Raw genomic sequence first — 26,417 nt, 5'->3', positions numbered from 1 at the left:
CACTGGCCCTTTAACCCCTCATATTTTACCCAAGTAATGTCCCTGTAATAGGGTTAATTTAGCATGGCCAATCAACTAATCCACACAATCTTTGGACTGTGGAAGGAAACCGGAGCATCCAAAGAAAACCCATGCAGACACAGGGAGAACGCGAAAACTACACACACACACACACACACACACACACACACACACACACACACACACACACACACACACACACACACACACAAACAGTGACCTGAGACTGGAATTGAACACAGGTCCTTTTCCAAAAAAATTAAGGTATATCAACAGCCGAATTGCTGGTTGATTTTTATCTTCATTGTCCAAGGGCATCATTTGTATTTACGATGCCAAATGACCAACTAACTCCAACAGACCAAACCATAAAACCTGGAGGTTCTAGATCGCTTAATAAATAGCACATTGACTGAGTAACCATTGGGAGAAGGATTTAGAAACAGATTTTTCAAGCAGACAGGCACAACAATAAAAAGCAACAAAGGCACGCAAAGTAAATAATGAAGTATGAGAAGGGAATGAGAAAACTTGTAAGGGGTTATCAAAGATAAACTGAAGTTTTAATAAATAAAAAGAAAGAAATTGTAAATATGAATGCAATTGAACAAATGCTGACAAGGCTACAATAATAGGCTTGTTTAAATTAATACTCTGTATCCTTTTCACAGTAGAGGAAGAGGGCAAAGTATTAGCAGTTCAATGGAATCAAAAAATAAATCAAAGGGAGAAACATAAATAAATAAGTGGAAACAAAGAAAATAGTAGGAATTAAAATGATCAAATCTCCAGGACCTGGTGGTTTCCATCCCAGCAGTAAGTTCTCTCATTTCAGGTCTAATGTGATCAATTCAAACAACTATCAAACTATGTGAGCAAACAATCCTTTTACCACAGACTTGCGTTTGAATCCAAGTAGGATGGAAATTTGAGGACATTTAAAGTAAAAAAGGTTTCAAGCATTCCTGTGCAGTTTGATGCAGATTTATTGCACAAAACTGACCCACATATGTCAATGAATTACTTATTTCACTTAAATTTATTTCATTGCAAAAAATCACAAAAATTTGGTGGGGTTTATATTTTGGAGCTTAAAACTGAGCACATTGTTGAAAAGACCTTGGCTTTATAGTTAACTGAATTGTATCTGACATGAGAATGTTTGCTTCACTGACAGGAGCCTGAAATGGAGAGTTACATTTCTCAACACTACCATCTTTTACCTTGATAAGTACAAAATCTTACCAAAATATATTAATAGTGTTATTAAAACTATAAATGTTATATCTAATCATTGACTGATAATCAAGGTGTAGGTTGCCAACCTGATAATTGGTCCCAACTGCAGCAGATGAAGTAACAATATGCATGGCCTGTTCATACCCAGTTCCCGATGGATTAAGATTAACGTAAACTGCACCATCACAGATGGTACCAACATGAAGGCAATAGTTAGTCCCAACCAATACCAGTCACCCCAGCGACTGTACGAGGCACAAAGAAAGCCACCAGCTATAGTTTCTGCTATGAACAGGACCGTAGAGATGATGATGCTGGCTGGCATCTTTGCCCGATGCAGTACAAGAGATGCTGTGTTGCAATTAGTTTCATCTTCTCTAATTGTTCCTATCTTCTCCATTCCAATCCACAGCTGCAAGCTCACCTAGAACACAAGTAAGTTATACTATAAACACATTTATTATGGTCTAGGCATATAGAGAATAATGCATAATTTGGACTATAATCTCATACAATAGTGTTTACATATAAAATGATGGATAGCCTATGGCATTGCACGTGTGAAGTTAAAGAACGTAACATTTTATAAGAATAGAAGCATTCAATCTTTAACGTTTAAATTAGCCTGTCCTGTTAAGACCACTGTCAAAGTTTTCAGGTCTGCATTAGAGTCTTTCTCGGGTTCAATCTAATTGGCTTCTCCCAGAGCAGGCTCCATAGCCTTTATGGTCAAGAGTTTGTCTTTATTACCCAAGATCAGGTCACAGGCGCAAAAGAAGTGCCATAACAAAACTACAGATATCTTAAAACGGTATTTTAAACAATCCTGCTCAATTCTGAAACAATATGCTTTGAACCAATGGTACTCAATACTGTGCAGACAAAAGGTGTTTCACAATTGGTTCAAATTAATAGCCAAAAGGTAGATGTGTCTAGGTCTAACAAGGTTGGAAAGCAGATCCAACTGCTTGTAAAGTAAGTGTCCAGAATGGCATTGAACAAAATGCACATTTAATTTGTAGAAGAGAAGTTCTTCCATGGCTTAGTCCTTTTCTAGACTTCTTTAAGAGGAAGAAAGTGCCAGATTTCTACTACGCTTTGTGCAAACTGGTATTTTCTTACATTGCCCCTAAACACCACCCCATTATAACCTGCCCTTATAAATTAAAACAATTTTAGTCCTGGTGAGTCTGTGCTGTAATCCCTCCAAGTAATTGAGATCTAACAAGGAGAAAACAATTAGCTCATACAAGTAAACCTGTCATTTTTCAAGTAATTAATGTGTTAATTTTAAGTGCGTGTTTGTCTTATATCCCATTACCAAGTAAAGGCATCCTTACCTCAAGATATGAAATCTAACTGACCAGTCAATGAACAGATGGGAAAAATAGATTTGCTTTTTGAATCAAATACATGAAAGGTAGTAACAGAACATCAGACAGAAGGAAAAGGAGAAAAACACACATAGCAATCGCATGTGCTGAACTTGCTACAGAGCTCATGTGTTGTCACTCCATCACAGCTCATCAGCTGCTGAAGCCCAAATTCACCATCCCTAGATTTGACTGTACAAAAACAAATACTATGACTTTGAAATAAAAACGTGCTGGAAATACTCAGTGGGGGCAATTCTAAGTTCTGAATTTGTGGGAAAACTGGTGTAAATCACAATTTTTTTTTCAGTGTGAGAGTTCAGATTCGAATCTCCCACACTCTGAGCAGTGCAGAGGCCACAATCATGAATACCATCAAAAGCTCAGGGGCTGGGGCCTATTCATGCCAGAGGCTGACAGTACCAGAACTCTGCACATGCGCAGTGGCCCCGAACTATCAGCCTTAGTTTGCTGACCAGTTCAGGAATGCTGCAGTGCTGCCCGTCATGGTCCAAACGCGGCTCCAATAGCTTTCCTGGGCCAACCAAAACTTCCCCCGTCATAGAGTGCTCCGATCTCTCGCCTTCCCCTCCACAGCAGTGATGAACACCCACCATCCTTCTGGCAGAACCCCACCGCCCCCCCCCCCAAAGGAGGCAGACACCCCTCCCAGGGGAGGCAGACCCCCTCCCCAAGATCCCAACTGGATTCCAATGCAGATAGCAGTGGGACCCCCATCCCCACAGATCACCCCTTTAGCACTTTGCCCCTTGGACAGTGCCAGGGGTATAAGTTGGTGTTGCCCAGGTACTGATGCCGAGGGGGCACCACCCCTGCCACCCAACCCCCTGGGGGCCCCCAATTGCCCATCCTCCTTCATGCCAGCAGGATCTCCCGCTAGATCTCCGAAAGCGGGGAGTTACTCTAAACCCTGCTCGAGTGAAATTGTACTGGTGGGTGGGAGATGCTATCGGACTCGGAGAATTCAGTCCCAGGCCTGATAATGACATTTAATTTACCTTCAAATAAAATTAAAATAACTTACCTGCTGTTCATGCTGGATATCCGCTGCTGGGAGATGCACGCGTGTTGGGAACGCATGCTCGAATCCTGCGAATCAGTGCACGCATGATTCTCCGAGCCCAGCATGCTAAAATATTAGTGCGTTGGGAAGGGCGAATCACCCCCAACATGCCTAGTGGCATTTGTGGAGCGAGATAATGTTGCAGGTCACTTACCTTTTATCTTGATTTTAAAGTTCTCTTTGGTGCTTTCAGAGCACTCTATAGCCTTGTCGCAGTGTCCCTTTCTAACTCTGTCATCCCAATAACCTCAGATATCTGCACTCCTCTAATTCTGGCCTTTTGAACATCCCAAATTTAATTTTTAGGCTGTACCTTCGGCTGTCCAAGTCCAAATGTCTGGAACAACCTCCCACTATTCATGATTCCACTTTGCTCTTTTAAGTCACAGATTAAAACTGACCTCTTTCACCAAGCTTTTGGTCATCAGATCTAATATCTCTATGTGGCTTGGTGTCACATTTTGTTAGATAATGCTTTTGTGGACCACCTTGGGGCATTTTTCATTTACATGGCACCTTTAACAAAATAAGTTGTTGTTATTACATAATCTATGCTTCCTCCAGCATCAGAAGCTATATTTGCTTTCTGGTAAGCAAATGTATAGATAAACCTGAAATAATTTTTAGAGTTTTGTGTCTTAGATATTTGAAACAAAAACACAGAAGGCAGCACTTCCACCCATTGTAGTAATGCTGTGCACTGGCTCTTAGATAGAGCTGCTCTATTAATCTCACTTCCCTGTTCCCCAATTTAAGTGCAAAATAGTTCACTATATAAAGAAAACTGTTCCTCTTGACATCTGCAGCTCCTTTGCCATTCACCTTAAATCTGTGCCCCTAGTTACCTGCATGTGTGGTACTGGAAACAGGGAATACCATTCTTCCAAATCAGGACTAAGCACCCACAACAGTGACAAACCCAGAGTAGTGACAGTTGCAGGCAACTTTAAGAGAGTTACGTGCTTCATAGTTCCTGTTTTGTATAAACGTTGTGTTTAGGAACAATGGGGGTACTTGAGATGCATTCAAGCATGAAGGGAATGATAAATAAACATGGCTGACTGGAGACTGAGTGGAAAACCATTAAGCCTATTTCAAATGACTGCACTTTGCTATTGAATGAGATCAAAGGTTTTATTTGGAATAGAGAGAGTTTCAAAGGATTTCAGTTGTCTAGGAAGCTCAGCAACTTCAAATAAAAGCTGTGCAAATGGAAAGGGCTGTGTGAACAGTTGTAGAAAAGGGAACCCACCTAGAAAAAGTGACATCTCCTCTGTCAGAAGACTTCAAAAGAGGTATACTCACAGCTGTAGCTGCAGAGCGAGAGAAAGGGAAATCACTGATGTAGAATGGACTGCTACTGTGATTTACAAGCCTACCAGCTGACATGAAGGTGTTGAGAAGAGAGCTGCCTGGAATCATCATGTCTAGAGTGATCTTCAGGTGTGCCAGGACTAGAAGGGGCAGTCCAGTGACTGGACCCCCATTCCAGGAGACAGTGCCAAGGATCAATACCAGTCTAGGCCCACCCAACTCTAAGGATCCTTGGAGGACCCACCCGCTGCAGCCTAGCAGCAGAGTGTAAATGGTCTGACCTATGTTATATAACATAGCAGGATATTTTGGATTTAGTACTGTCCAGTGAGTTGGGATTAATGAATGATCTTGGAGTAAAGGATCCTCTAGGGAAGAGTGACCATTGTATGCTTGAATTTCAAATTCATTCTGAAAGTAATAAAGCTAAGTCCCACACAAGTGTTTTAGTGTTAAACCAATGCAATTACATAGGCACAGGGACAAATTAGGCCCTAGTAGACTGTGCAGAAAGATTAAAAGATAGGAAAGTCGATGAACAGTTGTAGACATTTAGGAAGATATTCAATTCCCCCAACTAAAATATATTCCAGAAAGGGCAGGAAGAAAGTTTGTAAGATGGCTAAAATACATCTGTGGCTAAGCAGAAGGTTGAAGATAACAAAGACAAAATCTAAGGTGTACCATATTGTAAAGATCAGTGGCAGGCTGGAGGATTGAGAAACTTTTAAAAACCAACAAAGGATTACTAAAAGAGTAATGCAAAGGTAAGTTATGAAAGGAATCTAGTGAAAAATGTAAAAATCCCAATTTTTAAGCACTTGGCCATTGTATGCCATGGTATTTCAAGTGCTCATCTTTATAATGCTGTGAGGATTGGTGCCTCTGTTACCCTTGCAGTCAGTGAGTTCCAGATTCAGGAAATTGAGTGAAAACATTTTCCCTCACATCTCCTATAAACCTCCTGCCACTTAACCTAAACCTTTAATTCTGCTTTTTTGCTATTGTCCCATACTCTAACATTATCTGCTGGTGCACTCTATGTTGGTACAATCTGTCCCTTTCCTTCAAAGTCTGATTATCTAGACATGCATTGTTACCCTGCAAAATAACCTTGTCCTTTCTCTGTCAAAATCTCCCCTCAACTAATTCAGAAGTGTCCAACCTTTTTGTGTGGGGGCTGCATTTCAAATGTTTTCTCATTCAAGGAGCTGATGAGTAAATTTCAGAAAGATAAAGTTTGGCACAACACAAATTTTAATGCAAAATAGATATAAAAAGAAACAACTTGTTGAGCAATAAAAAAAGTAAGTAAAATATGTACTAGAATATAATACTCATTAAGTCACAAACTGTTCTCTCCCACATTTGCTGCAGATAGGCTTTATGATTGGAAGGTTATTGCAAGCGAACTTACCCGTTAATTTATTTGAACGAAAATTTAAGTTCTAACAAATGTCCTCTAGCGCACATATGGTACAGCTACAACAGATCACCTGCCCTTGCATCTTTGTTGTGCTTTATTTAACTACTTACATTAAATTTAGATATGCCACTCAGCAGTTATTCATAGTTTGGGAGTTTAACTAGTTACACCATAAATTTAGTACATCTCCTATGTACCACTGCTCCAATTTAAAAAAAAATGAAATGGACTATTAGCAAGTCACTCAGCTCAAGGGAAATTAAGAATGAGCAACAATTACTGGCCTTACAACTTAAAAAGTCAAGCATGAAAATGCTTAGCTAGTGGGGGATTAACTGCACTGGAGTTGGAAAGGGATCTAGGTGAACTGGAATCAAGTCACCTAACTTATTTCTCTGGGTTTCAGCCTTTTGATCTCTGACTCACTTTATTGGACCACTCCTTTCTGACTCATTCTACTGGGCCAATCTTTTGTGTAAAAGAGCAGAGCAGCACCTCCGCCTCACTGCACCAATTTCCCAGACTTATACACTCAGGCTCAAGCTGCCACCCATCTCTTCCCATATTCTTGCCTTGCCCATTGTTTTCCTTTTAAAAAAAATCTCCTCAGAATTGCTACGTTCAGTTCAATTGTATTATATATTATGAACGTTACAATTCTCATAAGCCTTCTTTTTCTATTCTTAATTATTCAGGAATCTCTGGCTATGGAAATTCTTCTTAAACCCCTCTTAGTGTTAACTCTGCACAGGAACATCTCCTCTTTAAGGGCTATTATTGTTCAATTACCGTTTGCCAAATCACTTGATTGCAGTTCACCCAGTTCCCTTTCCAACTCAGTACAGTTAATCCGCCCCACCCCCGCACCCCCCATTAGCTAGCTATTTTTATGTTTGATTTTGTCAATTTGTAAAGCCAGCAACTGTTGCCCATCCTTAATTTCCCTTGAATTGAATGACTTGCTAAATGCCCATTTGAGATTAGAGCAGTTAAGAGTCAACAACATTCCTATGGGTCTTGAGTCACATGGGTCAGACCTGTTAACGAAGGCAGCCTTCCTTCCCTGAAGGATATTAGTGAACCAAATGGGTTTTAACAATCAAGGGTCAAAAAACCCAGCCTGCAGGTGCAGCAGGTGGTCAGGAAGGCGAATGGGATGCTGGCCTTCATAGCGAGGGGGATTGAATATAAAAGTAGGGAGGTCTTGCTGCAGCTGTATAGGGCATTGGTGAGGCCGCAGCTGGAGTACTGTGTGCAGTTTTGGGCGCCGCACCTGCGCAAGGATATTTTGGCCTTGGAGGGAGTGCAGAGGAGGTTTACTAGGCTGATACCGGAGTTGAGGGGGTTGAGCTATGAGGAGAGGCTGAATAAACTAGGCTTGTACTCGTTAGAGTTTAGAAGAATGAGGGGAGATCTCATTGAGACGTATAAGATGATGAATGGGATGGATAGGATAGAGGTGGAGAGACTCTTCCCGCTCAAAAAAGACAGTAGGACTAGGGGGCACAGCCTCAAGATAAAGGGGGGGCGGTTCAGAACGGAGTTGAGGAGGAACTTCTTCACTCAAAGGGTGGTGAATCTCTGGAATTCTCTGCCCGTTGAAGTGGTGGAGGCTGCCTCGCTAAATATTTTTAAGAAGCGGGTTGATGGGTTTTTGATAAGAGAGGGGATTAAGGGTTATGGGGAGAGGGCGGGAAAGTGGAACTGAGCCACGACAGATCAGCCACGACAGATCAGCCATGATCTTATTGAATGGCGGGGCAGGCTCGAAGGGCCAGATGGCCTACTCCTGCTCCTATTTCTTATGTTCTTATGTTCTTATTCCATGTCACTATTATAGAGTGGTTTTCAATTGCAGTTTGTTATTAGTTAATTGAATTTAAATTTCACCATCTTTCATAACGGGATCTACACCCACATCCTCAGGGAACTATTCTGAGCCTTGGAATTACTAATCCAATGATTTAACCACTTTGCCACTCTCTCTCTCCCTACTGTACCTTGCTTGTTTCTATAACTAACCTAAATATGATATTATGACCACTTCCTCAAATGCGCCTCACTGAAATATATTCCACTTGTCCTACTTCATTGACCCAAATTAGATTCAGAAGTGCTTCCTGACTCATTTATATTACCAGGTCCAAAATAACTTGTTCCCTGGTAGATTCCAGAATGCATTATTTTAAGAAACTGTCTTGAACAAACTCTGAACTAATCTTCCAGGCTACCTTTGCCAATCTGATTCAGCCAGTAAGCACTGCTTTCCCCCTCGCTGGTCTGGAAACACTTTTATATCCCTCTCCCTTTTCCCTTTACATTATTAATGCTGCAATCTCCTTTCATTCCCTCCCTTTCTTTCAGAGTCCTGTGTCGCCAGGTAAATTGAATTGCCAATCCTCCCCTCCTTCAGGGCTAATTCTGTTATTAACTATATAATAGTCCTGTGTAGTAGTGGGTTTTGTTTCCCTAACGTTCATTGTGGTGTAGCTCACATCCTGAAATAGATTAGAATATTGGTATGCAACCCAATAAACCTTTATAATGCTTTTCCAAAACTAGTTCCAGTTCCCCAAAACATATACCAGTGTTACGTAGGTATTTTTATTAATTAATTCATGGAATGTGAACATTGCGAGCACCCAATTAGCCTTTGCCCATTCCCAATTACCCAGGAGAAGATAGAGATGAACCTTGGGAGCAGGGTAGTGTAATGATTACTGTTCTACAAATACAGAGGCCTGATTTGTAACCCAGAGACATTAACTCAAATTTCAAAATTGCAACTGGGGAATTTAAATTTAGTCAATGAAACAAATTTGGAATCATGAGATGTCTGTACAGAGTAAACGGAGGACAAACTGTTCCCATTGGTGGGAGGAACAAGGAGCAGAGGACACCAATTTAACTTAAATGGCCAGAAAATCGAAGGTGACAAGGAAAAAGTCTGCAAGGCAACAGGGAAAAGAAAGTGAGTGGAATTAGCTGAGGCATGCTTGCAGAGCGCTGGCATAGGAATGGTTGAATGCCCACTTTCTTTACTATAACCATACTGTGGCCAGGGTTTTCTGCTCCTGTTTGCATCGAGTTTCACTGACGGGCAGGAAAATATAATGAGAATGCTAAAGTCAGTGGTGGGCTTTGTTTCCCTGATGATCACTGTTAGGAACCTCATAATAAATTAGCATATAATTATTAGGCCCATACACTGTAATCATAGCCCCATCTCAAAAAATCCATTCCTGGCAGTGTGTGGTCAGAACAGCTTGAAGCACAACTGCCCTCAGGAGGCATACAACCTGCAAGCTGTACTTCCAGGGGAGCTTGAAGATTAGTGCAGTGCTCACTGGTGGAAAGACAGTCATACTGGGTAGCGTGCATGAAGATTGTTTGTCTTTGCCGATATTGCAGAAATACTAAGCCACGTATCCTTCTAGTTTCCCTGAGAAGCAAATGACAATCTGGGATAACCAGCCCATCAAAAAGTCATGAATGCTAAACTGATGGTGGGGTAGCCAGGACTAGGGATCTTAGTTTGAGGATAAATGATAAACCTTTTAGGATGGAGGTGAGGAGAAATTTCTTCAGCCAGAGAATGGCGAATCTGGAATTCAATACCACAGAAAGTGATTGAGACAAAAACATTGTAATTTCAAGAAGAAATTAAATATGGCTCTTTGGACTAAAGGGATATGAGGGGAAAGTCAAGATCAGGATATTGAATTTGATGATCAGCTATGATCAAAATAAATGGCAGAGCAGGCTCGAAGGGCTGAATGACCTACTGCTGCTTCTACTTTCTATGTAAACATAATCAGAATGTCAAAATTGCAACAATTTCAAATTAATAAAATCTCAACACTATCATAGATCACACCGAGAGGAGAAAAGGCAGATATTACATTTTAGGGTTGCTTTTACATTGCATTATATGGTTTTCATTATTAAGCTTACTCTCATCGTTCATTTGCCTATGACTTTGAGGATATCTTCACCAGGTAAGGTAATATCTAGGTAAGCTATAGGTAGCATGTCCAAGATAACAAACTGAAAACATTTCAAGTAACTAATTTAACCACTAGAACAACTTGAGTCTCCAATGGAGTCTTCTCTCATTTTCAGTAACCAAAATGGTACCACAACTTTAGAGCTTTTTTTAAAAGTTTAAACTATTGAGTAAATTTACTGCAGAAAAATTTAATAACTAATACAACACATATATTAGAAGTTATACCATCTAACTGCTCAAAAATAATTGTTCACTAGATACAATTCTTGAATTAACATTTTCTTTTCATATTTCTCAGCATTGTAGGAATTGAACCAAAAAAACCCCTGAAGGTTCCAAACAAACTCTCAACTTGGCTTCGCTCAATTAAATTCAGGTACACACCTTGCATATTTAAATAAATGGTAGCCAGATTCTAAAGCAAACAATTATAAGTGAACAAGTGTGTGCTTGCTTCAACACAGCTGGCATCGCACTTGAAATGTATAAAACAATTCAAAAATTCCTTACAATATTTGTATCAATCTAATCTGGATATGGGATTTGACTACAGGTGGGTTTTTTTTTACCTACCTGTATATTAAAATTTAAAGAGAGCAGTTAAGTCAAAACAACATTTTTATATTTTTTGTTACATTTTCATTTACTACTCCATCTGGACACTACCCCATCTGGATGAGGATTTTGCCAATGTTGCACTTGTTGGATGACCATAGTAAATCCTTGTAGGTACATACTCTGTCATTTTTAAATTGAGTTGACCTTAATTGCGCTGAAGTAGTGTGGTCAGAATACACAGTAAATTAAGTTGTATAACATGACTATAACTAATTTAGTAGAAGATAATGTTTTAATTTTTTTTTAAATTGGGGAATGAGCTATCATTTATGGCAGCTACTTGAAACTTAGGTAAACCACAGGGTGCTCTCCCAGGTCAATTACTTTTCTCCATCGAGTACTGATGACTCGGAATGTGAACGCTTGAAATATGGGTAGTTAGAAGTTGTATCCTGCCCAAAAACCTTCCCGAGAATTTCTATTTAGTGGCGATGTTACCTATCTGTAACATCACTACTGAAAATTATATTGGACAGATGAGCTGAAATATTCCTCTGGTTAACTGATCAGTTTGATGGGAAAATCTGGTTCATAAATCACAAGTTCAGATATACAACTTCTACGTCAGAGATGACAGTGTTAAGTGTCAGTCAGATGTGAAGACTGATTGAGAATCTGGTAATAACTCTGACGTAAATACATTTCAAACGAGCTTGGAATTTAAAGGATAAGTTACCTTCATGGTCAAAGTTGATAATGGGAAAAAAAACTTAAACAATGAGTGACCGATCTCTGGACCGCTTGGTAGAGTTAAGGTGCCTATTATTATCTCCATTAAAGAAGCTAAGCCATGGGCTACCAATTTCAGGAAGGAAGGTTGTAAAACTCCATTAGAAATAGAAATTGTTTATATTTTTAAAAATTCATTCAGGAGATGTGAGCACAGCTGGCTGGACCAGCATTTGTTGCCCATCGCTAATTGCCCTGAATGGTTTGCTAGGCCATTTCAAAGGGCATTAAGAGTCAACCACATTGTTGTGAGTCTGGAGTCACATGTAGGCCAGACCAGGTAAGGATGGCAGATTTCCTTCCATAAAAGGACATTAGTGAACCAGATGGGTTTTTACAACAATTGACAATGGTTTTATGGTCATCATTAGACTTTAATTCCAAATTTTTATTTAATTCACACTTCACCATCTGCTGTGGTGGGATTTGAACTTAGATCTCCAGAACAGCACCCTGGGTCCCTGAATTGCTAGTTCAGTAACAATACTACTATCCCATCACCTCCCTTAACACCAGTACCTCTCTGAGTCGCAGAATCAAAGAATTGTGTTGTAAGTAAAATAACCTGCATTTCATTTTAAACCATCTCTCAAAGTATGCCAAGTTACCATATAATGATTCAGGGTGAGCCTTGGTTAGAAGGTACTTTTCTTTACATAGCTTGCATGTGTTTGCTGACAGAAATAAATAGTACAGTTTGAGAACAGACAGAAACAGTTGCAGGTTTGTTCTTGGGTGAGGAGTGAGCTACGAGTGAGGAGAGCCAAAGTAAATGATTGTCAGTCAAGCCTTCATTTAAGCAGCAAAAAATACTAAATTTATCCTTCACTGTGTGAAATTGGGGTTGGCGGGGTGGGGGGGGCTCAATTTCAGTTGGATTTGGAGGGAAAAAAAACAGCTGGAAGATTTGCTCTAGCTTGAAGGAATTTACAGTGGACCTCACAGAACCTCATGGCAGAAAGCAGTCAGCAAAGTTAATTTGAAAAGCTGTGGGAAGATAATTCGATATCCGTCAGCAATCCTAAGCAGCTGATGCATTCAAAGTCAGAAGTTCTGCAAAGAAAAAGGTGGAGGATTGTATAACCAAAAAAGGAGCCAACTTGGAGGATAGCTGGAACACCGGGAATTCCAGAGGACTGTGGCATAACTTTGAGTTGGCTCCAAGAAAAGTGAATGAAGCTTCAGGACTGCATAAGGCAAGAGAACTATTGGTTGGATGGGTAGTGGAAAGAGTAAACCTTACAATAGAGTTTAAAGTGCAAGTCTTTAAAAGCTATAATGTTCGTGATGCTTGCTTTGTTTAGTTTCTCTTTACATAAAATATTGCTTTTGTTTAAAAAAAACTCTTGAGGCATAGTTCAAACAGTTAATTGATAGGTGTTTGGATTTCTTTCAATAGTCCCCAAGAGGATCAGAACAATTCCACTTGTAACATAATCAATATGAGAAAAACACAATTAATCAACATTTTTGTAATTCTCAATAATTATAAAATCAATGGGACTAACCAAATATGCTTCTATGAACTATGCTTCTGTCACTAGAACAGCAATTTAACTAGATAAATACTATCAATGTAGATTAACTTAATTAATCTGCTTGTTTTTGCTCTTGCTTTCTTGATATGATACACCTCTTAGCAAGCCTACGATTTCCCCAATGTCAAGAGCCCTGCAGTTAGAAACCACTTCCTTTCAGCTCTGTATACTGACAATCTAATGCTGCAAAGGAAGTGAGGCATTTCATGCATGCAATGCCTGTATAAACATGTTTCTGGTAAGCAATATAACTATCAAGGTTTTCAGTTTTTGATTCAATCCTCAGTGAACATTCGTAGCCACTCCTTCATCCCAACTTCCCATGCATGTCCAAACTGCAATATATCAGTTAGCTAATGGAGGTGCATAATTCTGAGGTCCCCATCATCATAGAAGGCAATCTTCAGCCAATCTGATAACATACCATCAAGTTATTGTTGAATGTGCAGGACACATCAATGCATCTGGGCCCCTATATCATCCTGGTTGTAGTGCAGTGTAGTCAATCTATTATCCCGAACTAGCCATGCCTCTAGCTAAGGTAAAGGCAAAATACTGCAGAGACTGGAATCTGAAACAAAAACAGAAAATGCTGGAAAATCTCAGCAGGTCTGACAGCATCTGTGCAGAGAGAATAGGGCCACTGTTGAGTCAGGATAACCCTTCAGAGACACATAGATGAGGCTACACCCATAATGCAATGCTTGTGCATTCAGAGTCCTGTTCCTGTCGGTCTTCTTGTCAGATATCTGCAAACCAAGCGAAGCCCTGAAAGCATATCCTGATCTTAACACGCCACCACTGGCCAAGGTGTGTTCTCCACTGGCATGTTTTTCTGCTCGCACCACGGAGAAATGGGCCTGGTTGTGGTTTTGATTGGGGGGGTGGGTCGGACCTTCATCTGCATTGCTTTAGCAGAATGCAAATTGCTTTCATGCCAGTCTGCAACAGGATTTCTGATCCACTACAGCAAATTGCATTGGAAGATCCCGCTATCATTTCACACCAACATGGATACTAGTTTTTTGACCCTCCCCTCAAAATTTTCCTCCCTACCTGTCATTGATCCTGAGAGTGGGGGAATGGGAGAATTCCACCCAACTGTTTTCAGAAGTCTTTAATAAGCTCATGCTTCAATATAAGTACTCACACACATCACAATCTAGCAGGAATACAGCACACATGGCTCACAACTCTCTGTATCTCACTTTTGATCTCTATATTCTATGCATATGACTACTAAATTAAAGAATAAAAGACTATATAAAGTGACATTAGAATATGTGGATAACAAAATACATCTCAATCTCTTGCAAGCATCCTGTGACTATGGTTATGGATCCACTTTATTTTGTTACTATAAACACCAGTGACCAACCAAACATCTCCCAGATTATTAAAAGAGTTTCCCACATTTCGTCACCTCCTTATCCTTACCTTATGCCAATTTACAGAATATTTCCCATGTTCAGTAGAAAGTTGCTTTATCTGATTGTGTTCCACTTCAGTGACTGCTATTAAACGTCAAGGGGAGATAGTTAGATTTTCTCCTGTTGGAGATGGTCGTTGCCTGGCACAAATGTTACTTGCTACTTAATCGCCCAATCCAGAATGTTGTTTAGGTTTTTCTGAATATGGACACTTATGTATCTAAGGCATTGCAAATAGTACTGAGCACTGAGTGAAGATTCCCCACTTCTGACTGCATGATGCAGAGATGGTGATTGATGAATCAGCTGAAGATTGATAGGCCTAGGACATTACTCAGATGATTTTCCTCCAACACCCACAAAAATCTTGTGTGCTAGATATGAATTCAGCCAGTGGAGAGTATCTCCTCCTGCCCCACTCCCTGATTCCTATTAATACTGCTAGAGTTCCTTGATGAAACACTCAGTCAAATGCTACGTTGGTGTCAAGGACATTCACTCTCACCTCCCCCGTGATTCAACTTGATTCAACTCTTCTGACCATGTTTGGACTAAGGCTGAAATGAGATCACGAGCTAGGTGGAACCCAAGCTGAGAATCAGTAAGCATGGTATTGCTATGGAAGTGCTGCTTAACAGCACTGTTAGCAACACCTCCCATCACTGCATTGATAATTATAAGTTTTCCAACTTGGGGGGTAATTGGCTGAATAGTTTTTTTGTGATGTGGATATGCCAGCGTTGGACTGGGGTAAACACAGTAAAAAGTCTGACAACACCAGGTTTAAGTCCAACTGATTTATTTGATAGTAAACTCACTAGCTTTCGAGGTTTCCCTCAAGGGAAACCTCGAAAGCTAGTTTTTTGTGGATAGGGCATACCTAGGTAATTTTCCACATGATTGGATGGATGCCAATGCTGTAACTTTATTGGAACAGGGGGTACGTAGCTTGTTCTGGAGCACAAGTCTGGAGTACTATAAACAAGATGTTGTCAGAATTCATAGTCTTTGCAGCATCCAGTGCCCTCGGTGACTTCTTGATATCATCTGGAGTGAATCGAATTGGCTGATGATTGACATTTGTGGGTGACCCAAGGAAACTGAGATGGATCACCCTCTCAGCAATACTAAAGGCTGTTGCAAATGCTTCATCTCATCTTTTGCAATGATGTGTCAGGCTCCCTCATCAATAAGCCTCCCCATCTGGTTAGTTGTTTATTGTTCATTAACACTACAACTGGATGTGGGAGGAAAACAGAGCTTTAATCTGATCCATTGGTTCTGGGAATGCTCTATCATGCTGCTTCCATTGTTTGAGTAGTCCTGTTTTCTAGTATTATCAGGTTGACACCTAATTTTTGATATGCCTGGTGCATATATGATATAAAATAATACATATGATATATATAATATATCATGAGGGGAGATGAGAGTGAATGTCCTTGACACCAACGTAGCATTTGACTGAATGTTTCATCAAGGAACTCTAGCAATATTAATAGGAATCAGGGAGTGGGGGCAGGCGGAGATATATTTCTTATATTATATTTTCATATATGATATACTATATATTTTGATATGCATATCTTCCTGCACTCTTCATTGAACCAGGGTTGATTCCTTGGCTTGATAGTAATGACAGATTGAGGGATATGCCGTGCCTTGAGATTGCAGATTGTGCTTGGTTATAATTCTGCTTCTGCTGTTGGTCCACAATGCCTCATAGATGTCCAAATATGAGCTACTAGACCTGTTCTGAATCTATCCCACTAAGCAGAACGGGAATGCCACACAACATGCTGATGACAATCCTCAGTGAAGAGAGGGCTTTTATCTTCACAAGAACTGTGCAGTTGTCCTCCAGTCAGCACTGTCATGGACAGATCCGTCTGCAACAGGTCGATTGGTGAAAACTTTCCTCATGTTGGTTTTCTCACTATTGCTGCTGGCATTTCTGGCAAAATACCCTTTACAACTCAGCTAGCTCAGTCAGTAGCAGGACTATTGAGTCACTCTTGATGATCCCTCGACCCAAATTATAGTCTCTGCCTTCCCCATCCTCAACTTTCTTCAAGAGTATGAGTTCATCAACTAAGAGAGAACAGTAAGTAGTAATCAGTGGGGGGATGGTCCCTTTCTGATATTTAACGTGATGCCATGAGACTTTGGGGTCCAGTCAATGTTAAGGCATTCTATGACAACTCCCTCCCAACTGTATGCCACTATGATGCCACCTCTGCTAGGGCAGGACATATCCAGAGATGGTAACACCTGGAACACTGGCTGTAAGGTATAGTTCAGCAAGTATATTGCTTGACTAGCTTGTGGGACAGGTCAACTGGTCCCTTACAATAATGGTCCAAGTCCCTAAATGTTATTAAGAAGGCCTTTGCAAGGCCTAAAGGGCAGAATGTTGCTGTTTCTGGTGCCTAGGTCGATTCCAGGTGGTCTGTCCAGTTTTATTCCTTTAACTTTCTGTAGAGCTTGCTAGGACATTTAAGAGTGCAGTCAAGAGTCAACCACATTACTGTGGGTCAGGAGACACATGGAAGAAAACAGATGTGCTTTCCTAAAAAAAGAACAATTTTAGTCCCCTTATCTAAGGAATGATATACTGGCATAGGAGACAGTCCAGTGAAGATTCACTAGACTGATCCTGGGTATGGAAGAATTTTCTTATGAGGAAAGGTTGAGTAGGTTGGGACTGTATTCACTGGAGTTTAGAAGAATGAGAAGTGACCTTATTTAGACATGAGGATTCTCAGGGGGTTGAGAGGGTACATATGGGAGATTGCTTCCTCTTGTGGGAGAGTCTGGGACCAGAGGGTATAACTCAGAGTATGGGGTCACCCATTTGAAACAGAGATGAGGGAGAATTTGTCCTCTCAGATGGTGGTGAACCTGTGGAATTTTATACCACACAGTGCTGTGAAGGCTGGGTTGTTAAATATATTCAAGGCTGAGATAAACAGATTTTTAAGAAATCAAGGGCCGTGGGATATAGAGTTCAGGATTATCATTTCAGATCAATCATCAGGTCTCATTGAATGCTAATAGAAACATAGAAACCCTACAGTACAGAAAGAATGTGGCAGCAGACTCAATGGGCTGAATGGCCTCCTTTTGCTTCCGCATCTTATGGACCAGTTTGGAGACTAGCTTTCAATTCCAGATTTTGATTAATTGAACTTAAATTCCAGTTTCTGCCATGATGGAATTGAACCCCAGAGCATTAGGTCAGGCCTTTAGATTACAAGTCTAATAGCATTACCACTGTCTCTTTATGATCATCTGATGTTCCTTTGCTAGTTTAACAGCAATAGCAATTAAAAAATGTTAAACATTCATCCATTATCATCAACAGTAATTTCTGGCCAAAATTGCTCTTAACTCTGTTGAAAGATTTATTTTCTTATTCTGAAAACAGAAACCATTCCACAGAAAACATGACAAGAAACTCAACAAGGCCGGCAGTTCCCAGCTTGCAACTCCCAGAAATATTTTAATGACTGACTGCAAGATTAACCATTCCAACTGTAGCATTACTTGCTGTCTGGAAGTCCTGTCTGTGAAGGAAAAAGGGTGACCGTACTAAATATGAAACCTATTATCGGGATGTTTAAACAAGAAATGTTTAGGTAATTTATGTTTGTCAAACAACCAGTGTTGTTATTCACTATTCCGACACTGTCACTTAAGATTATAGAATCCCAACAGTGCAGAAGGAGACCATTCAGCCCATCAAGACTGCACCGACAACAATCCCACCCAGGCCCTATCCCTATAATCCCACATGTTTACCCTATCAGTCATTCTTCTCACCCCTCCAAGGAATATTTAGTCTGCATCTTCTTTAAATCATTGATAATGGAACTATCACTTTGCTTCCATCCTTTTCAATAAATGGAAGGATTCTGACAGACGGTATATTGTTTTCATTGACAGAATCTTTTCTAATATATTAAAACCTAGCAAGGTTGCAAATGATCACGTAGATGGCATAGACAGGTGTACCACAAGCGCAAAGACAAGCAGGAGACAGAGAGTGATGCAAACAAGAGAGGCAGAAAAAATGTGTACATTCCAAGGACAATCTAGGGAAACAAAAGCATTTAAGATGATGTTCCACAACCATCCAACCCCACTCACACAGACACTACTTAGAGAGCGGTGCAGTGGTTAGTGCTGCTGCCTCACAGCGCCAGAGACCCAGGTTCAATTCTGACCTCGGGTCAATGTGTGCGGAGTTTGCACTTTCTCCCTGTGGTTGCATGGGTTTCCCCCGTGGGCTCTGGTTTCATAGAAACATAGAACATAGAAAAACTACAGCACAATACAGGCCCTTCGGCCCACAAAGTTGTGCCAAACATGTCCCTACCTTAGAGATTACTAGGCTTACCTATAACCCTCTATCTTACTATCTTATAGTTTGGAGCTGGAGTACTGTGTGCAGTTTTGGGCGCCGCACCTGCGCAAGGATATTTTGGCCCTGGAGGGAGTGCAGAGGAGGTTTACTAGGCTGATACCGGAGTTGAGGGGATTGAGCTATGAGGAGAGGCTGAATAAACTAGGCTTGTACTCGTTAGAGTTTAGAAGAATGAGGGGAGATCTCATTGAGACGTATAAGATGATGAATGGGATGGATAGGATAGAGGTGGAGAGACTCTTCCCGCTCAAAAAAGACAGTAGGACTAGGGGGCACAGCCTCAAGATAAAGGGGAGGCGGTTTAGAATGGAGTTGAGGAGGAACTTCTTCACTCAAAGGGTGGTGAATCTCTGGAATTCTCTGCCCGTTGAAGTGGTGGAGGCTGCCTCGCTAAATATTTTTAAGAAGCGGGTTGATGGGTTCTTGATAAGAGAGGGGATTAAGGGTTATGGGGAGAGGGCGGGAAAGTGGAACTGAGCCACAACAGATCAGCCATGATCTTATTGAATGGCGGGGCAGGCTCGAAGGGCTAGATGGCCTACTCCTGCTCCTATTTCTTATGTTCTTATGTTCTTATGTTCTTATCTAAAAGTCTCTTAAAAGACCCTATCGAATCCGCCTCCACCACTGTTGCTGGCAGCCCATTCCATGTGCTCACCACTCTGACATCTCTGCTATGTCTACTCTCCAGCACCTTAAACCTGTGTCCTCTTGTGGCAACCATTTCAGCCCTGGGAAAAAGCCTCTGGCTATCCACTCAATCAATACCTCTCAAGATCTTATACACCTCTATCAGGTCAACCTTTATCCTTCGTCTTTCCAAGGAGAAAAGCCCGAGCTCCCTCAACCTATCCTCATAAGGCATGCTCCCCAATCCAGACAACATCCTTATAAATCTCCTCTGCACCCTTTCTATGGCTTCTACATCCTTCCTGCGATGAGATGACCAGAACTGAGCACAGTACTCCAAGTGGGGTCTGACCAGGGTCCTATATAGCTGCAACGTTATTTCTTGACTCCTAAACTCAATTCCTCAATTGATGAAGGCCAGTACACCATACGCCTTCTTAACCACAGCTTCAAAATGCGCAGCTGCTTTGAGCATCCTACGAACTCGGACCCCAAGATCCTTCTGATCTTCCACACTGCCAAGAGTCCTACCATTAATATTATATTCTGCCATCCTATTTGACCTGCCAAAATGAACCACTTCACACCTATCTGGGTTGAACTCCATTTGTCACTTCTCCGCCCAATCTTGCATCCTATCAATGTCTGGCTGCAACTTCTGACATCCCTCCACACTATCTACAACACCTCCAACCTTTGTGTCATCAGCAAACTTACCAACCCATCCCTCTACTTCCTCATCCAGGTCATCTATAAAAATCATAAAGAGTAAGAGTCCCAGAACAGATCCCTGGGGCGCTCCACTGATGACCGACCTCCATGCAGAGTATGGCCCATCTATAACCACTCTTTGCCTTCTGCGGGCAAGCCAGTTCTGGATCCACAAAGCAATGTGCCCTTGGATCCCATGCCCCCTCAGATCCCATGCCCCCTCACTTTCTCAATAAGCCTTGCGTAGGGGACCTTATCAAATGCCTTGCTGAAGTCCGTATATACTACATCTACTGCTCTTCCTTCATCAGTGTGTTTGGTCACATCTTCAAAAAATTCAATCAGCCTCGTAAGGCATGATCTGCTTTAACAAGGCTAAGCTGAGTATTCTTAATTATATTATACCTCTCCAAATGTTCATAAATCCTGCCTCTCAGGATCTTCTCCATCAACTTACCAGCCACTAAGGTTAGACTCACTGGTCTACAATTTCCAGGGCTATCTCTACTTCTTTTCTTGAATAAAGGAACAACATCTGCAATCCTCCAGAACCTCTCCCATCTCCATTGATGATGCAAACATCATCGACAGAGGTTCAGCAATCTCCTCCCTCGCCTCCCACAGTGGCCTGGGGTACATCCTATCCGGTCCTGGCGACTTATCTAAGTTGATGCTTTTCAAAAGCTCCAACACATTCTCTTTCTTAATGTCTACATGCTCAAGCTTTTCAGTCCACTGCAAGTCTGCACTATAACCACCAAGATCCTTTTCCATAGTGAATACTGAAGTAAAGTATTCATTAAGTACTGCTGCTATTTCTTCCGGTTCCATACAAACTTTCCCACCGTCACACTTGATAGGTCCTATTCTTTCACGTCTTATCCTCTTGCTCTTCACATACTTGTAGAATGCCTTAAGGTTTTCCTTAATCCTGCCTGCCAAAGCCTTCTCATGACTCCTTCTGGCTCTCCTAATTTCCTTCTTAAGATCCTTCCTATTAGCCATATACTCTTCTAGATTTCTAACATTAGCTAGCTCTCTGAATCTTTTGTAAGTTTTTTCTCCCCAGTCCAAAGATATAGAGGTTAGGTTGATTGGCCATGCTAAATTGACCCTAGTGTCAGGGGGATTAGCAGGGTAAATGAAAGTTACAGAGATAGAGCCTGTGTGGGTCTGTGGTAGGTGCAGACTTGATGGGCTGAATGGCTTCCTTCTGTACTATAGAAATTCCGTGATCTTTGTCCTCTATATATCATTATGAGAATTGCAGGAGTGGTAAACTATCAGTTGAAGTAGATCGTAAAGTAGGGGAGGAATGGAAACGACTCTGGAACCATTGCAATGCATAATTACAAAAATCATGTGATTTGTTTTCAGTGCATGATTGCTACCTCCTGCAACAGACTAACTCATTTTGGAAGAGAGCCCTGATCAGCACCAGCTCTACACAGCCAGAAGTACTTAACACCAGTTCTGGTCAAAGGCCCATTTTCAACCTAAATCCAAGAAAGTTTTCATAATTATTGTAATTTAAAAGTCTAAGATGTTACCACCTGAAGCAAAAGGGGTGCAACTTGCAGTAAGAGACACTTTAAGAAGCATGTTGGTTAAAACACTGTAAGCATTATCATCTCATAAGAACATAAGAACATAAGAAATAGGAGCAGGAGTAGGCCATCTGGCCCTTCGAGCCTGCCCCGCCATTTAATAAGATCATGGCTGATCTGTCGTGGCTCAGTACTATATTTATCTGAACTTGTTTTCATACAAATCAAGATAACAATTCCATAAAGTGATGAACCAAGACACCATTACTAAAAGCAGCAAAGTGAAAACAGCTTGTGGGATAGTCACAATGTGTAAATATTGATTAGATGTTGCCAGCGAATGATGAGAGTTTCTATTCTACATCAATTTCACAATTCATGAGTGATAATAGACCAAACCTTACCATAAGGTGTTTCTCAAGAGCTAGGAAGCATTATTTTGGAGGCCAATATATTAGATAATTAATTTAAGAGACTGACGATGACGTTGAGAGTATATTTAAGCTACTACATATTACACATTTATTGTTCAAATTAGGAATAAACTTTGTCCTGACTGTCTCAATCAAATTAATTTAGTCACCAGTTACTTAAATCTGCCAACTGTAAAAAGTGTAAAGGTAACCAAAATGTGCATTTTTTTCCTGACATGCTCAATTTCAACAGGTGGCAGGAGGGTGGAGAATGCGATTCACAAGTCACCAACAACTTCTGGAGTTCGCAGTAAACACCAGTAATGAGTATATTTTTATATTTGGATGTACAACTGGTTGGTTTACTTTGTTTGTTGACAGTATTTTGCATATTGACATAATGAACACGTCTCCAAGGTTTCAACAGAGTGGCCAGAACTTTTCCTCAAGACACCGAAGTGCTCAAACATGATACCTCACCCAACTTGGCAAAAAGGTTGCATTTACCAAGCATGATTCAAGATTAAGCAGCTTCATAGACAACTGAGCCAGCTTTCTTCCCTGTTTAGAAAATAAATAAATACTTTGCGACGCTCTCAGACTCTTTCCTGGACGGACAGGCGAAAAGCAATGCTATATGAAAGTGCTGTAGCAGACACACTTACAGAAACAGTTCTAGCGCGCACACTTACTCGGTGCCAGCCGGTACTCTGTTACAGGATCCACCTCAGCCCACACAGCGTCAGTTCAGCGCAGGCTCCAGTGACACTGCTCCCAGGCAGCCAGAGGACAGAGATACTCCAACCGGAGCGGGGGAGGGGACTCAGACAAATATTCTTCAATAAATAAACTCCAGCCAGTCCGTACGGTATTGTTGTAGCTTTTTTTTCTTGCTTCTGGTTTCGAAACTTTTTTTTTGGCAAGTTACAAACTTTGGAAAAACTCCGCTTTATGGGATTATGAAAGTTCGAGCTTGCAAAAGAGAAGTTGCGGCTGCCTGGATGCGGCCCAGTAAGAGTTAACAGCTCACACTGTGTTACCTCACCTGATCGGAGAGATTTCAAGTTGTGTTTGCTTGGTACATGCAACCTTTGCATTAAATTGCTGCCACTTCACCACATTGTTATCAGTATCTGCAGACCAACAACTTTAGTGTATCGTTGACATTCTGAGCTGAAAGATGAGCTCTTTTTCTCTCTCTCTCCACATGGTGTCAGACCTGTTAGGTGTTCCTGTTTGCTTCAGTGACGTAGGACAAAGTTTGCATTTTCTGCAAAGGTGTTTCCTCTCGAGAAAGCCTTACAAGTTTGAAGATATGAAGTAAAACACAGTTCAAAAGTGACGATGAGGAAGCCACTTGAACTTTGGCCAACTGTAGGATATTATATAGAAATGGGTATTGGTTGCCCACTCTTCATGCTAATTGGAAAGGAGAAATCAGGAAAAACTGATCATCTTAGTTCAATAGAATAAAGAGTGAATTTACAACATGATGCTCTCACGAAGTTTATACACCAATTTTGTTACTATTTTGGAATGGTGGATGCTGTATTGCAAAGATCAGGTTAGTAACAGAGAAAACTAAAGCACAGTGGTTAGCCCCACTGCTTCACAGTGCCAGGGACCCGGGTTCAATTCCAGCCTTAAGTGGCTGTCTGTGTGGAGTTTCCCCGTGTCTGCGTGGGTTTTCTCTGGGCGTGCCAGTTTCCTCCCACAGTCCAGAAGTGTTCAGATTAGGTAGATTGGGCATGTTAAATTGCTCCATAGGTTACAGGGATTAGCAGAGTAAATGTGTGGGGTTATGGGAATAGGACAGGGGTGTGGGCCTGGGTAAAATGCTCTGTTGGAGAATTGGTGTAGACTTGATGGGCTGAATGGCCTCCTTCTGCAGTGTAGGAATTCTACGATGATAGCAAGCTTGATACCAGAGGCAATGGTAGCATTCAGTTGAGTATCCATTGGTATTGTGTCTGATGAACAAGCCCAAATTGGACCTCAACATTCTACAATTGAATAAGTAATAGAGTCCAAGAGCAGGAATAGGAAAAGTGGAGGCTTTTGTTACTGAGGCAAGGTCAGCAGATTTGGCAGTTTTTTTTTCTCCACAATTATTAGGGAAGCATGTTTGTTGCTCAGTGGTGAACAACCTGAGGCTATGACTCATCTGAGTACAGCCCACAAAACATTTTATTGCCCATGTGCAGGATTGCCACATTCCGCGCTGATTTCCCTCGGTGTAGTTTTTTTCCCTACTGGTGTGATTGAAGTGATAATAAGGCAAGTTAGGTGCATGCTGATTACACACACCATTGCTTGTGAGAGCTGTGTGCTCCCGTTGTGCCCAAGTGTAAATATTTTGTTTTAGATAATTCTATTAATACATAAATGATTAAACATTTCTATAATTTATGAAATATTCAGTGTGTATCAAATGTATTTAATCTTATTCATGGGGTTATGGTTAGCGAACAAGCCTGATTTCAATCTTGCAGCCCACTGAGATAAAGGACGGTCACTTGTGCAACCCAAACACTAGCTTGGGTTGCCTCTCACTGCTGTAGATTATTGGCCATTCGAAGGTGACACCAGATTAATCAGGAAGGGCATCAGTTTAGAAGCTAAGCATTTAGGATGATGTTGCAAATGTGAAAATCATTGTGGAAGTGAAGAAAGAGGATACATTGTTTGTGGTTGAAGATGTCATTTCAGGCAATACTGCATTTATACCATTAGTGAATGTGGTTTCATGGTGAAATAGTAACTCAGCAATCGTCATCGGTTTGGAGGTATTTCTGAGATCTGGTCATGTGCAGATTATTTATGTACAAATTATAAACCGCAGTGTAAGAATTGGTGCATAAGGGAAGCCATTGTTTTAGTATCTGCACTAGTTGTTGCCCATATGGTCAAGATGAAAAGACATTTTGGATGAATTGTACTTTTTGAAAATCTGTGCAGGGATGGAGGTTAATGTTTCTGATATGAAGTTCATAATGAAGGGGCAGAAGACTTAAAATGTTAACCCAATTTTATCCACAAATATTACCTATCTTGCTGAGTGCCTTCAGCATTTTCAGTTTTTATTTGATTCCACAGATGTTAACCTTCCTTCGAAAAGTCAGAGTACTGAAGTAATCACAGGTCAGTGTTTATGAACCACTCAAAACTCTACATCTATTGGGATGATTTGGATGTGTAAAGACAACTATGCTGGAGAACTTATTTGCATTCTCAATGAATCCTATCAATCTGCAGCCTGCAACTCCAACTGGTCCTTGGGTCTTGTAGCCTATTACTTCTTCTTATGAAATCTGTGTGTGACTCCCTCACTTCCAGCAGAACACAGAAATAAAATTAGGAATATGCAGCAGCAGGTCTATCATTGTTTGAAAGCTTCAATGGAAGGGCACACTTTTAATGTAGATCTATTTTCTCCCTTGCAGCTGGACTGAGCTGTGTATATGTTCAGAATTTGATGGTTTTCGATTCAAATTTCTTGCATTGTGAATTTATTTGATCTGTCCATCTTCGTTAAGGGTGTTAGCCTTTAACTGCATTGACGTAACACCTTTAACATAATAGAAAAAGTAGCTTCTTAGAAGTATTAGCAACAAAATTTGACACCAAGCCATAAGAAACAGGTTAGAATGAGAGGAATACAGAGATCACAGAGGGTGGTACAGCTGGAGTAGGTGACAGAGATAAGGAGGGGCAGGGCCAGGGAAGAATTTTAAAATCAGGGCATTGTTCGGTCGGGACAGAGCAAGGAGTGATTTATGAATGGGACTTTATCAGTTAGGATACAGGCAGCAGAATTTTGGATGAGCTCAAATGTACATTGAGTGAAAAAAGGGAGGCTGACCAAGTGTGCATTGAACTGTTCAAGTCTAGAGGTAATAAAGGCATAAA

The 26,417-nt window shown here is 40.9% G+C and overlaps 1 protein-coding gene across 2 annotated transcripts in view; it reads right to left on the bottom strand.

Annotated features, from left to right (window-relative positions):
• Positions 1 to 23,871, bottom strand: part of xkrx (XK related X-linked) — a 28,966-nt gene extending 5,095 nt beyond the window's left edge. The window contains exons 1-3 of one of the 2 annotated variants that reach the window (XM_080187548.1): positions 23,201 to 23,871; positions 13,776 to 13,922; positions 1,347 to 1,684 (exon numbers count right to left, since the gene is read on the bottom strand). In XM_080187548.1, coding sequence (XP_080043674.1) covers positions 1,347 to 1,684; positions 13,776 to 13,778 — 341 coding nt within the window. In that variant the 5' untranslated portion in view covers positions 13,779 to 13,922; positions 23,201 to 23,871. The remainder of the gene's footprint in view (positions 1 to 1,346; positions 1,685 to 13,775; positions 13,923 to 23,200) is intronic. The other variant, XM_080187549.1, reaches the window with a different exon arrangement.
• Between the last annotated feature and the right edge of the window lie 2,546 nt (positions 23,872 to 26,417).

The sequence above is a fragment of the Carcharhinus amblyrhynchos genome, chromosome 4 (genome assembly GCF_965287045.1).
Source record: "Carcharhinus amblyrhynchos chromosome 4, sCarAmb.v2.hapA, whole genome shotgun sequence".
In the NCBI taxonomy this organism is placed as follows: domain Eukaryota; kingdom Metazoa; phylum Chordata; class Chondrichthyes; order Carcharhiniformes; family Carcharhinidae; genus Carcharhinus; species Carcharhinus amblyrhynchos.
The sequence above is the reverse complement of the archived record's forward strand: the minus strand, read 5'-3'. Positions and strand labels throughout refer to the sequence as shown.